This window comes from Festucalex cinctus, chromosome 15, assembly GCF_051991245.1.
Source record: "Festucalex cinctus isolate MCC-2025b chromosome 15, RoL_Fcin_1.0, whole genome shotgun sequence".
Lineage (NCBI taxonomy): Eukaryota > Metazoa > Chordata > Actinopteri > Syngnathiformes > Syngnathidae > Festucalex > Festucalex cinctus.
Window position 1 is genome coordinate 16,177,959 of NC_135425.1, and position 13,350 is coordinate 16,191,308.

The 13,350-nt window shown below is 36.8% G+C and overlaps 1 protein-coding gene across 7 annotated transcripts in view; it reads right to left on the reverse strand.

Annotated features, from left to right (window-relative positions):
* Positions 1-13,350, reverse strand: part of LOC144002600 (5-hydroxytryptamine receptor 4) — a 34,413-nt gene that overhangs the window by 11,760 nt on the left and 9,303 nt on the right. For 6 of the 7 annotated variants that reach the window (XM_077497979.1, XM_077497986.1, XM_077497983.1 and 3 more), the window contains 5 exons: positions 12,690-12,771; positions 12,161-12,334; positions 10,824-11,024; positions 10,586-10,739; positions 5,886-6,550 (listed from right to left, as the gene is read on the reverse strand). In XM_077497979.1, coding sequence (XP_077354105.1) covers positions 5,886-6,550; positions 10,586-10,739; positions 10,824-11,024; positions 12,161-12,334; positions 12,690-12,712 — 1,217 coding nt within the window. In that variant the 5' untranslated portion in view covers positions 12,713-12,771. Of the gene's footprint in view, positions 1-5,885; positions 6,551-10,585; positions 10,740-10,823; positions 11,025-12,160; positions 12,335-12,689; positions 12,772-13,043; positions 13,126-13,350 lie in introns of those variants that run through there. The other variant, XM_077497985.1, reaches the window with a different exon arrangement.

Consider the following 13,350-nt stretch of genomic DNA (forward strand, 5'->3'; position numbering starts at 1 on the left):
CAACGTTTATACTAGAACGGCCTGTGTGTTTTATCCAAGCGACTGCGCTCCACAAAACATCAGTTACACGGCTGCAAGACCCAAATCTGGATAAGTGGCGTGGAATTGGTCAAATCCAAGGATGCGCGTTTTATCTTCATTTTTTGTTGCAAAATGTTATCAAATGTGATGTCATCATATCACACGAACTGACAAATGGCAGCGTTTTGCCTCTTTTATTGCAATGGGATCTGTTTCCAATCTGAATCTGATCCTACCGGGTCACCACTAAACAGCAGGCAGGAAGTTCAAGTACGTGGGCGATGATGTCACTGCGAGGCAAAAGGTAAATTCAGGATGGAAGCCAATGAAGCAGATTTAGTGTCACAGGAAGACTTTGACACACTGAGTTGTCGTTTGTTATGTTTCCAAGCAGAAAAGTGACACACATGGGAGAACACTTTCACCTTTTTTGGCTTAACATTACATGTTTAACCTTTCGGTTATGTTTCTTTATAACACGCCTATCATACATTGTTGAACCTGTGCTTTTATTGTGGAGTTCGGTCTCGCGCGTATTCTCACTTTTTTCAGTTCTCATGGCAGAGAATCCCAGAGATGACACACAGCACCCAAGGGCAGATTTAACTAGGTTACTACAATGTATGAAGCAAATTTAAACATTTTAAAGCACGTACATTCACACCATTAGGAGCAGTCATCTTACATTTATTTGAACATGGCCTCATTAAATACAATTATTGTTGAACGTTAACACGCAATTAACATCTATTTGAAGCATTTTAGGCTAAATAAATAACCAAAAATCTGTCTGGAGCCACAAAACATTTGAATGTTGATGAATGATGTTAGTCTAATGTACTGAAAGCTCAAGAGTTTATTGCAGATACACCAGAACATAAAAATATTTTCTGACAATTTTTAGGAATTTTAAATTCAGGATTTCTTCTTTTGTTTTGGACATTTTATGGATACTTTTTGAACATTTTCGTTTCTGCCTTTTTATTCAATTGTCTGACATTTTTATTAATTTTGTGGACATTTGATGGTAATTTACAGGATTTCCTCTTTTGTTTTTGGACGTTTTATGCATACTTTTTAAATAATTTATTTTCTGCATTTTTATTCAATTGTCTGACTTTTTGTCAATTTCATAGATATTTTATGGTCATTTTCTGCTTTTCTACCTTTCACTTTTCTGACATTTTTTTTTTTTTAAGGTATTTTTTAAAAATGTTTTCATGCACCTTTCGTCTCTGTTTTTATGGCAACTTAAAAATTTGGACTGGCATTTAAAAAAAAAATATTTATATATTTTTTATATAATCAAATTCATTTAAAGAATATTTTATCTAATTTCTACTTTTTTCCCCTTTTTTCCATCTACGTTTCGCCTCTCTTTTTAAGGTAACTTAAAAATGTGGATTCTGACATTTTTTGAATATTTTATTATTATTTTTAATGTAATCAATTTATTTGAAGAATTTCTTTTCTTTTTTTTTTTTTAAAGTGAATTTCTATGAGTCTATGTTATGTCATTAAACCAAATTGATGGATCAGGTGCGTTTTAATTCCTTCCTTTCAGCATTCATATAATGCAAATGGCCATAATATAACATTAATAAGCTAGGCACAAAAACGTATGAGCCATTTCTTTAACTTAATTGTACACATTGCACAAATGAATCTGTTAATTACATTATGATGGCCCTTACAGCTGTAATGCCACCAAAATAATATTTGTAAGTGTAGTCTCAAGTGTACAAACGTCATGTATGATTTTTTGTTCCAAATCCGGCAGCTGCTCTCGTCAGCGTCAACATCATCAGTGCTAATCTAGTTTGCACAAGTAGTATAGCCTCTTCTGTTACACACATGACAGTAAATGATTAAAGGGGTCAAATGATGAAAACTTTAATTACCCAACGGAGGCTTTGCACGTGCGCCCGTTATTGTCAGCCTGGACGCAGAGGGGTGAACATCATCTCCTCTTCCTAAATTTAGCAACCAACAATAACAAGTTAAAGCTCTGTTGGCAACACCGAGACTCCATCGCAATGACCGACAGTAGCTCTGCCACCTGTCGTCCTGGTAACGAAAGCTGTACTCGGCATTTGCATGAGACAGATCAGCCGCTAAAAACGGCGCCATTACCACAATGTGACAAGGGGATAATAAGTATGCTGTAATTCTTCTTGGTGTATTTTCATCAAATAATGTCAGACATATATTTTACACCTGGGAACTGTTTGAAACGTAAAATAAATACTAAAACAATAAAAAGGAATATTTAATGGTTTGGTGCTGGTACTTTTTGAGGTTGAACTGCTGCTCAGTATGTTCAGTGATTCAGCTGAGCTTTGAGTTTTAACAGGGTTCCTCGTGACGCAGAACTAGAAAGGAGATGCTCATTGTCATCCATTCTTTTTCACAACTCCAATTTCATTCTATCTGCATCATATAATTACACAAAGGTTTTTCACACTATTCTATTTATGCTCATCTTTATGTACAGCACTTTGTTACAGCTGCTGTTTTTTTAAGTGCGCTATCAAAACAGTTGACTTGTGTAATGTAGAGTGTCTCTGTGAGATAATATTTGGTGACATAACATTTAATTATAATAACTGCATCAAGCCTGTGACACATTGATTTCACAAGATTGCTGCATTCTTCACTAGAAATGCTTGTCCAGGCCTTTACCGTGGTCTCTCTCAGTTCTTGTTTGTTTCTGGGGGTTTTCTCCCTTTAGTCTCTTCTTCAGGGGGTAGAATTTATTCTCCTGCTACCATCAGGTGTATTTATTTATTTATTTATTGTTTATTTATTTATTTAGTTTTGTTTTATTTAATATACTTTTTATTTTTTTATTATTTAGGTTTGGTGTATTTATGTATTTATTTATTTATTTATTGTTTTATTTTATTTTATTTACTTTTTATTTTTGTATTATTTGTTTGGTGTATTTATTTATTTATGTTTCAATTTATTTTATGTATTTTTTATTTTTTTAATTATTTATGTTTTATTTTAAATTTATAATGTTACAATTTTAAGTTAATTTAATGTCTATCAAAATAATTTTGCTCACTTGAAAAGTGAGTGGTTTCTAACAAAAGATGCGGTCCTGAATTTGCAACACATATGTAATAAATACGACAAATTAAAAACTGCAATTCTGAACTTAAAAAAAAACAAAAAAAAAACAAACAAAAAAAACATGAAATATAAATGTTGTCACTTTGCAACAAAAATAAAAGGAACTGACCTGGCCGTTTAAATACATTTGGATTGAACTGTATAGTATAGTATAGTATAGTATAATAGAATAGAATAGAATAGAATAGAATAGAATAGAATAGAATAGAATAGAACAGAATATAAATCAAATTACAGCCAGGTAGGCTTTCCCTCATTTGGTGAGTTAGTTGAAGGTGCCAGTCATGATGTGCAACAAAGCCTAAAAAGGCAGCATGTGACGCGCACCTTCCCAGTAAAATGAGGTTGTGATTTGTGGACTCACAATAACATCCTTAATCAAGCCCAAGTCAGGCATTCATTCAAATACTACATTTGCGCCCATACATATTAGCTGGGAGCACTTTCCTTCTTGAGGAATGTGCGAGTGCGCATGCAGTCGCTTTTGTTTCATCCGCGTCGGTCGAGTGTCTGTGTTCAAGTTAAACAATCCAGACGCGAGCGGCTCGCCTCCTCCATCATCCTCTCCACTTGAAGGAGGGAACGCAAACACAGCTGTCAACTGAGTCATCGCCGCTAACATCCACAATAACCCTATGCTGAAAAAGAGCCGTGTTTATGGTCGTTATTCTGATGAAAAATGTAATCTATCCTCTCCTAAATGTTATCCAAAGGATATAAATGATATTTTATTAATAGAAAGAGTTTTGCAATTATTATGAAGGTACAATAGCATCTCTGTGGTTGCCATGGTTTCGGTAGTTGAACACAAGGTGGCCCAGCCAGAACACCTGCCATGCTATTTTAGCGTTAGCAACAAAGCTAATGTTACTGTTCAGATTTGTGTGCAGTGTTTGTATGTAACAGCACCCTGACATGATCAATGTTTATTTGAAGGCATTATGTTATAAACAGACATTTTGTTAGTGTTTAGCACATATTGTATATTCATGTTTTGGCATTTTTAGTGTCCCACTCTATCTTTGTTGGTTAACAAATGCGTGTTACCCACTAGTCCACTGAATCTACCTCAAGCTCACTCGTGTTGTTATGTCTGAAAGAGAGAAAAAAAAAAAAGTGCACCATCTCGGCCCAGTGGCTTTTTGTAGGCACAACAATTCAAAACATACTGTAAATCTATTTGAACTGTCACTGTGTTGTTTTTATGTATCCCAAATGACATCATCTCTTGCGCTTGGAAGTTCAAACAAATACACGTCTTTGGCCACTAGACAATGCAAACAAAGATGAATGCAAAGTCTACAGTGGAGAAGAGAACAAAAGAAGTTGCTCTCGGACCTGACATTATCTCTGTTTGTTTGTTTTTACTTATCTTCTCTAAAATATATATTTTAATTAAGTTCTACGGTTTATAGGCTACTTTTTAACTGCTGTAATTTCAAGCACTGTTACTGGACACTACTAGCTGGACTAGTATATAAAAATAGTGCAATTAATAGCAAAGTATTACTTTATATTTCCGGATCTCTTACGTCAGCGGGTGCTGGCTCACGGAGTGTTGACAAAACCAGACCCAAACAAAGTGAAGACACCTTCTTTCTATTCTACACAATTGTGGAATAAAGAGCCTGAATATCTTGCTAAAAACCAGAGATGGGTGAATGCTCGGTGTGTCGAAATTAGTGCGTTCATTTTGAGTTCCTTTAACGCCACTAATTTTTTTTTAAATGTGTGATTAATGACCGCCCCTTACTTGGAAAGCCTCTACTGGGGGAAATTCTAGTCGCAACGCAGCAGGCACGTCCACGTCAAAATTTAGCAGCAATAAATTTAATAATAATGCAAATAATTGTGGAGACTGGGGTCAAGTTGTAGTTTACATTTTTTTAAATGTGCAGAATTTCACAAGTTACTTCATGTTAAAGATTAGATAGCTCTTAATACGACCAACAAAACCAATAATGCCATCTAGTGACAGAAAAATGACCTCAACACAAATCAATACCACACTTGTTTTTTTTTACAGTACATATATTTAATTTTAACTCAATTTTATGAATTATTATGAAATTACTGTATCAATGACTAAAAGATGCAGCCATATTTCTGCTAGGTTAACATTCTTTTCCACTTTTATGTTCACAAGAGTATGAATTTTTTTTTCTCAAGTTTTAAATTTAAATTTAAACTTAGAAAAAATATATTGTACATTTTACTGTACATTTACAATAAAATGTACAATAATATATTTTATTTATTTATTTATTTTTAAGTTTTAATTGAAATGAAAACTTTTTTTTAAATTAAAACTCATTCTAAAAGGTACAATTATTTTTTAGTTTATATTTAAATTAAATTAACACTTAGACAAATATTTTATTGTATATTTTATTGTAAATTTACAATAAAATGTACATTAATATATTTTTTCCTAAGTTTTAATTGAAATGAAAACTTTTTTTTTTAAATTAAAACTCATTCTAAATGTAGAATAAAATGTACAATAAAAATATTTTTTTTGTTTTAATTTAAATTAAATTAAACATTTGAAAAAATATTTTATTGTATATTTTATTCAAAATCAAAAATTGCTATATTGGGATATATAGATTGTTGTTGAAAAAGATGTCATTTTTATTTTGGGGATATTTTATGTTGGTATTTGTCAGCCCGAGTATATGACAGAACAGAATTAGCCAAACATAAATAGAAACTGGTGTCTTTACCTCAGCGCCATTGACGTCCCATTGACGGATGTCGGCGAGCACACTCTGTGGGTCGGTCCGTAGGAGAGGCTCCCCTGCCGCGCAAAGCGCTCGTCCCCACAACAAAGAATCACGAGAAAGGCCCTCCGAAAAGCTCGGTTCAAGAAGGCGTACAGGAAGGGATTAAGGCCGGAGTTAATGTAGCCGAGCCACAGCCACGCCGTCCATAGCTGCCAGGGCACAGAGTAGTGAATGAAGGGGTCCACCACATTCGTGATGAAGAACGGCGCCCAGCACAGGCAAAAACATCCCATAATGACCGCCAGCGTCTTTGCCGCCTTCGTCTCAACACGCATGCGGCTGTTGGCAACGGGAGCCGGCTCCGGGAAGAAGTCTCCGTCCGTCCTGAGGTGGTAGAGGTCCGCCGGGTCCGAGCAGGTGGATGACCTCGCAGTGGCGATGGGGGACGTTGTCCCGGCGGCCGGGGCGGAGCCGGCGCGCTGAAGGGTCTCGATCTGCCGCACGTGGCTCATGGCGGTCACGTAGATGCGTTGGTAGGCCAGGACCATGAGGGCCAGCGGCACGTAGAAGGCCACCGTGGAGCAGATGAGCGCGTACGGACGATTGACCAGAAAGACGCAGCTCGTCTCGTTGGAGCCACCGGGTGAAGTTCGTCTTTCTTCTATCTGGGACGTACAGCGAAACATTCACTTTAGCTATAGCTTCAAAAATATTGTGGTGTTCAGTATGCATATCATCAGTAGTGGGCTTTCAGTACATATATGTGGATGTTTTTTGTTTTTTTTAGCCAATCAGATTTCAGCCACTTCCATTGCAATTGCCTCACAAGGCCAGCTCGCTGTCGTCATAATTTTTTTCCATCCTCTGATTGGTTGGATTGAGCAAAACTGTTTAACAAGTAAACCACACTTGAACATTCACATTCATTATTTTCGTAGATGCCACGTGACAATTCGATAAAAAAAAATCACTGAAAATCGCTCTCAACTTATGTTCGATCAGACCACGTCTAAATACTGGCACAGATCGTCTAAAGTAATTTTTGTGAATTTAATGTAAATACATATTCTGAGGTCTACAAACATTGAGCATCAGACCCTCCACTTTTTTTGCCATTGACAATTTTTGATGTGAACATTCTTCAAATATACACATTTATTTTCAAACTGAAGTACATTTTTAAACATTGTTTATTTGTAATTTTCAAGTTAATTCTTATTCAACCAAGTCAACAATTTGGACTTAATTGTATCACACATCTCGAGGAAAATTTTCATTGAGATACCCAATTATGGAATACAAATTCACAATTATTACCCAATTCTATGTCTCTATCTAAATATAAAATGAAATTTAGGGAAGCTTTAATGTCATGATATTTGGTGCTGCAGAAGCTTGACTGATACAGTATTAATATGAATGCTGCTATAGAATTACTCGTATTTTTGCTAAAGTAATAATTCAGTTATGTTGAAGATATGTTTGTTGAGACTATATATAGCATTGGTAGTATATTTTTGTTATTAAAATGTTAGTTTATTATTCTTAGGTGAGGTCCTTGATAAGCCCGTAATGGGTTTCTACCTCACCTTCTGCCATATTAGTATTATTTTAAGTTTAACCAAACAAACAAACAAACAAACAAACATTTAACAAATTTTTTTTTTTTTCATGGTGTAGTGCTTCCGTCATGATATTCTAGCACGGCACATTTAAAGAGAATGAAAGGAGCTGCATTAATTAGCCATTACGGAACCCAATCTGACATCTCCCAAAGCAGCGCATCCCTCATGCTCACTGATCTGCAACATTACCAACATCGGGTCTAACCTGCCCCCACGCAGAGATATGCCATGCAGCATGCCGTGTTTACACAGGTTACAAAAATAGAGTCTTCAGTGTCTCAAATGTTTTAATTCACATTATGTTTTGTCATGTTTTTAGATATGTAGCAAATTTCTGCTGCAGTGCATTTCTGCTTCGTTTATGTTTATGTTTTTGATAATTTACAGTGACTGTATAGGACAGGGCGGCACGGTAGTCGAGTGGTTAGCACGTCCGCTTCCCAGTTCTGAGGTCTCCGGTTCGAGTCCAGGCTCGGACCTTCCTGGGTGGCGTTTGCATGTTCTCCCCGTGCCCGCGTGGGTCTTCTCCGGGTACTCCGGTGTCCTCCCACATTCCAAAGACATGCATGACAGATTAATTGGGCGCTCCGAATTGTCCCTAGGTGTGAGTGTGGATGGTTGTTCGTCTCTGTGTGCCCTGCGATTGGTTGGCAACCAGTCCAGGGTGTCCCCCGCCTTCTGCCTAGAGCCAGCTGAGATAGGCGCCAGCAGCCCCCGCGACCCTTGTGAGGAATAAGCGGCCAAGAAAATGGATGGATGGATGGATGTATAGGACAGCTAACCTATGCACAGCCCTACACTACCAAATATCCATGCATCCAGTCTCGATACATCTTACCGCATTTCGGATCGCATGGATCTGTAGCTGACTTTGGGTGACTGAACGGAACACAACACCCTGGACTGGTCGCTAGACAATCACAGGGCACATTCACACTCACGTTCACGCCATCTCATCTGTGAGTGAGAAACTGAACTCACGCAGCCAGAACGGAAGAGAGAAGAATGAACCGTTAAACCATCAGTAAGTATGAATGAAAGATGAAGGTAATAAAGCGTTTAGCATTTTATGTTGAGTACACATTTGGGACATAAAATAAAAGTAGTTCAGTATTTACTGCAGCACACCATGCAAGGAAGTAAATTGACAAACTGACAAATCAGGTCGGGCAAATTCATTTAATTTCATTGTGTTCTTATTCAATTACATGGAAAGCATCCAACTTGGAATACGTTTGCAGAAATTAACTGGAATTTTTTACGCCCTTTTGAAACGCTACGTCTTACCCAAAAAAGGTTTGTTATGATCATTTCTACATGGACGCCGGCTCACCGAGGTACAGCGTGTCCTCGGAAAGTAAAGGTGAAACGTCTGCACATCTTTTTACATTCTGCAGGTGCGCTCAAGCCAAAAAGTGAATTTTGCCACCCATAAATCTCAGCGTGTGGCGAGGTACTGAGGAGCTTTGGTTCTGATGTATTATTAAATCGGACCTCTCCATGGCACGCAACTTTGCAATTTATATCCAGTATCGTGGTGGTTGAATCCTTTTTCCTTTCCTTTCACATGGTAACATGTTGTAGAGCATTTGTACAAGTTGTCACGAGTATAATATCAGCACTGTAGTTCCTCGAAAAGGGCGACTGCAGGTAAGTCTAATTAAATGCTTTTTAATGTTGTTTCTAATGCAACTTAAAATCATTTTAATGTCCACGCCGTACTGTATATAAACACACATGCACACACATACATACTACATACGTATATGCATATGCCATTTATATATTATGGCTGTCACTTGATTGCAATTTTTAATCATCATTAATTGCATGATTTGTATATTTAACTTGTGATTAATCGCAAATTAGTCACAGTTATATTTGTTCTTATGTGCAACAAAATATGTTTTTCAAGTTTTTAAGGGCACAAGTATTGTTACCAATTACAAATTGGTTGCATCTTTTCAACTATTCATGCAGTAATTTTATATTACGTAATTAATAAAGTTGTTTGAAGTTTAAAATATCGACTAAAGGGTTAACAAAGACTGTAAATCATGAAGTCATACAATTGTGTTGAGGTGATTTTTCTGCCACTAGGTGGGATTAGTGTTTCATGTTAGACATTGGTGACAGGAACAATATGTTTTTCTTTTCAAATTCAGTGTGATTGGTATTTGTAACATGAAGCAACTTGTGAATTCCAGGCCATTTTGTTCATTGTAAATTACAACTAGTCACCATTCTACACAAATAAATATATTTGTATTCAATTTATTATTGCTGAATTGCTTTATGGTGATTGGTGACTCATTTGTACAACATTGTATGTTAAATTAAGTGTGAACGATGACATTTTTAGGTCAATTGTATTTAAATGTTTTAATTTGGTAAATTTTGGATTGGAATGGATTTTTATATTTTTTTAATGACCTAGAGACTGAACTTGGGTTTACATTATGAAATTAACAAACTGATTATCAAAAGTTCACAGTTGAAGCGTATTTTCCTGAAACAAATTGAATTATAAACTCTAACGCCATTGATTGTATGCCTGACCTAATTCCTGGCACATGTCGTTTGGCAGCAGTCCGTGGCTTAGGGAAAAAGCAAAGAGATGTGTATTTCATTAAACGTGGCTGAATGAATAAGTCCATCTCTGCCCTCCCCCCCGGGATTTGTGCGGCTCATTTTAAGGTAGCTCTGAAATAACCTGGCCGCAAAACACAGGCGGAGCAGCAGAAAATGTCTGCTCAAGTGCTGTCATTGCTCGCAGCCAGTCAGCCTCCGCTGAGGACAAAATTGTTTTGTGATCACTGCATTACTGTGTTGGAGGGATTGAAAATGTTATTACAAACACACAATATGAGTCTGCGGAGCTTTATGTTCCGTTTGCCCTCTCCCAAAAAACATCTTCCTCCTTAAGGAGGATATACTGACTCGTCAGCACTATATATTTATATTTAGTTGACCTTGGATTCGGATGTTTGTTTTTTTTTCGTTTTTTTTTTCTCTTTCTCTCTGTGAGTTGATTATCTCGCCCTTTGCGACCGCGCCAGGTGAGTGCGGACTTACTATATCCTCGATGCCAATGGCGTTCCAGCTTTGCATGATAGGTAGGAAGGAAATGAACGTGGGGATGAGCCAGCAGCCACCGAGCATCACCGCCACTCGCAGAGGGGTCATCTTGTGTCGGTACACAAGAGGCTGGCAGCAGATTGCGTAATACCTGAAAAACATGCGCGTGGGCCAAATGTCAGCTGACTCTTTTTGAATTAGTTGACACACAAAAAGCACACAAATAAACACAGACCTGTCCAGTGCAATGCAGCACAGATGCAAGATGGATGCAGTTGTCAGGAGGACATCCAGCGACGTCCGCACAAGACAGAAAATCTCGCCGTATTTCCACACGCCGGTGGTCAGCTCGATGGCGGCAAAGGGCATCACCACCAGCGCCACCAACAAGTCAGCAAAGGCCAATGACACGATGAAGTAGTTGGTCTTTTTCTTCCTGACATATGACGAGGGAGGAAAAAGAGGAAAAAAAGTATATTTCTGTTTCCATTTTGCAGCAATTAGCATTAGAATATAGCCAAGTTTCATCATTATTCACAAATCTGTTTAGAATTGTGGGAAAATCAGCTTGTTTTAAATATGGCCCTGGTTGAGCTCTTTTACTCTGCTGCCACCTGCTGGCCATTTGTGTCATTACTACCATTGCTCCACCCGTTCTCTGCAGTTGAGAGGCTGCATCAAAAGCCTTCTGTATGCTGTACAATAATTATTATTATTTTTTAAATAGAACATATTTATACATTTTGGGGAGCAAATGAGTTAAGCTAACTGTTCACAATCAGGTCTACGTTTTACATAATCAAGCACAGTACAATTGGTCATTTTCAGAAGATGGTCAGAACAAGGTTATTTTAACTAACAAAAATTAATCAAATAACTAAGACTAAAATTAAAAACGAAATTAAATTTTTTAAAAACAAAAACTGAAACTATGTTTTCCAATTTCAAAAATATAATGATAGCGTTTTAGTCATTGGTAATTAATTTTATAAATGAGCCTTTGGGGTTGATTTTAATTGGAATAAGAATGTTTACATGCATTACTTTTTCATTTTACTATGGTGTTTATTAAATATTGCACACAAGCAAATAAAATAACATTTAAAAAAAATTAAATTAATACTGAAACCAACTAAAACTAAGTATTTTTTAAATAAGTAAAACTAATATAAAACTAAACTTAAAAAAAACAAAATTCAAAATTAAGTAAAATGAAAATTCCAAAACTATAACAACCCTGGTTCAGAACAATAAAACCCTTTTCACACTGCACTTGTTTAGTGTGAAAGAGTCTTGCGGCAATACCAAATTTGGTTACCAGCGTGCCCACATTTGGAAGTGCCAACCTAGCAGGAACTTAAAAAAAAAAAAAATAGATTTTACTACTCGTTAGACTGCACTTCGACAAGATGTTAGATTGCGGCAAAAGAAAATACAGACTTGCTCATTGTAAGCAGAATGAATGGGTTTGATGGAGCGTTGCGTCATGCAAAATGCAGTGTGAATAGGGGTGTTGTTTTCATAAACATGTACCAGTTTTTAAAACAGACAAAAATCATGTTAAAGTCTCACCGTAGATGTCGATCCTTGCATAGCGCCACCATGACCAGCAGGTTACCAAACACGGTCATAATGATAATGACGGAAAGCGTAATGGCGAGCAGGATGTTCTCCAGTGACCTCAGAAACTCCTTACGCTCTTGTTCCGGTTGTTGATGTTCTGTATTTATCACACCGTCCTTCAAGCTGCCAAAAACAAAATCAACCAAAGGTGAGCTCGCACTTTGTATTTCAACAAACAGTATGTTGATCCTCTTCTCAATCCAAATTGGCTTTTTTTGATTCCGTGCATTTTTCTTTTACTTGATTTAATAACAGGAATGAACAGTTTGGTCGAGGAGTTAAACTTTGACCTTGTAGCAGTCTAAATATTACTTCTGACAAAATTGAGGGATGTGGGTGTTTCTGCATCATAATGCCTCAATAAAAAAAAATTAAAAAAGTGTCATTTCCATAATGTATCCATAAAGACTCATAGTTAAGGAATTAGTGCAGCTGAGATTTTTTGTTTTTGTTTGTTTTATTTTCATTCGCCGCTTACAGTGGAGGTGATGCTGTGGCCATCACTGGTCATCTGCCTAGAGGTCAGCTGAGGAGACTCCTCTTCACCCCATGCTCCTGACCTGCCAAAACATTATGCATACTGTAGTAATTCATCACATTACCAAGTGAATATCATAAAATCACGTGACTAACACACATCTGTATATAATACGCCTTCCCAAAATCGCCAGTAAAAATCCCCCCCCAAAAATCGCTGTACTTAATATGGACCACCGATTTGCTGGTATCCTTTATTAATTTAATGCTTCATTATCAGTGTACTTGTTTGACTTTCACCCGATCTACAAACTTGGACAAAATAATCCCGTTTCAGTCTACTAAACCAACAGACAAGTTGCGTATCAGTGTTTCCTCTTCTGTTGCCATCTCGTCTTCTGTTGACAAAATAGGTTACACCTTCGACAGAGAATGAGGAAGTAGTAAAACGTGAACCGCTTGAAAACACACAGCAGGCACTCGCAGTCAAAGAACAAGACAATCAGTTCAAACACACCCTTAATAAAGTCATTTGTTCCTATTTGGATCACAAGTTGTTGAAAGCAGGATTTTATTCCAAAGACGTATTTTGGCATTGTGCACCATTTTAATTCTTGAGTAACAACAGCAATTTTTTTCCCAACTGCCTTATCATCTTTAAG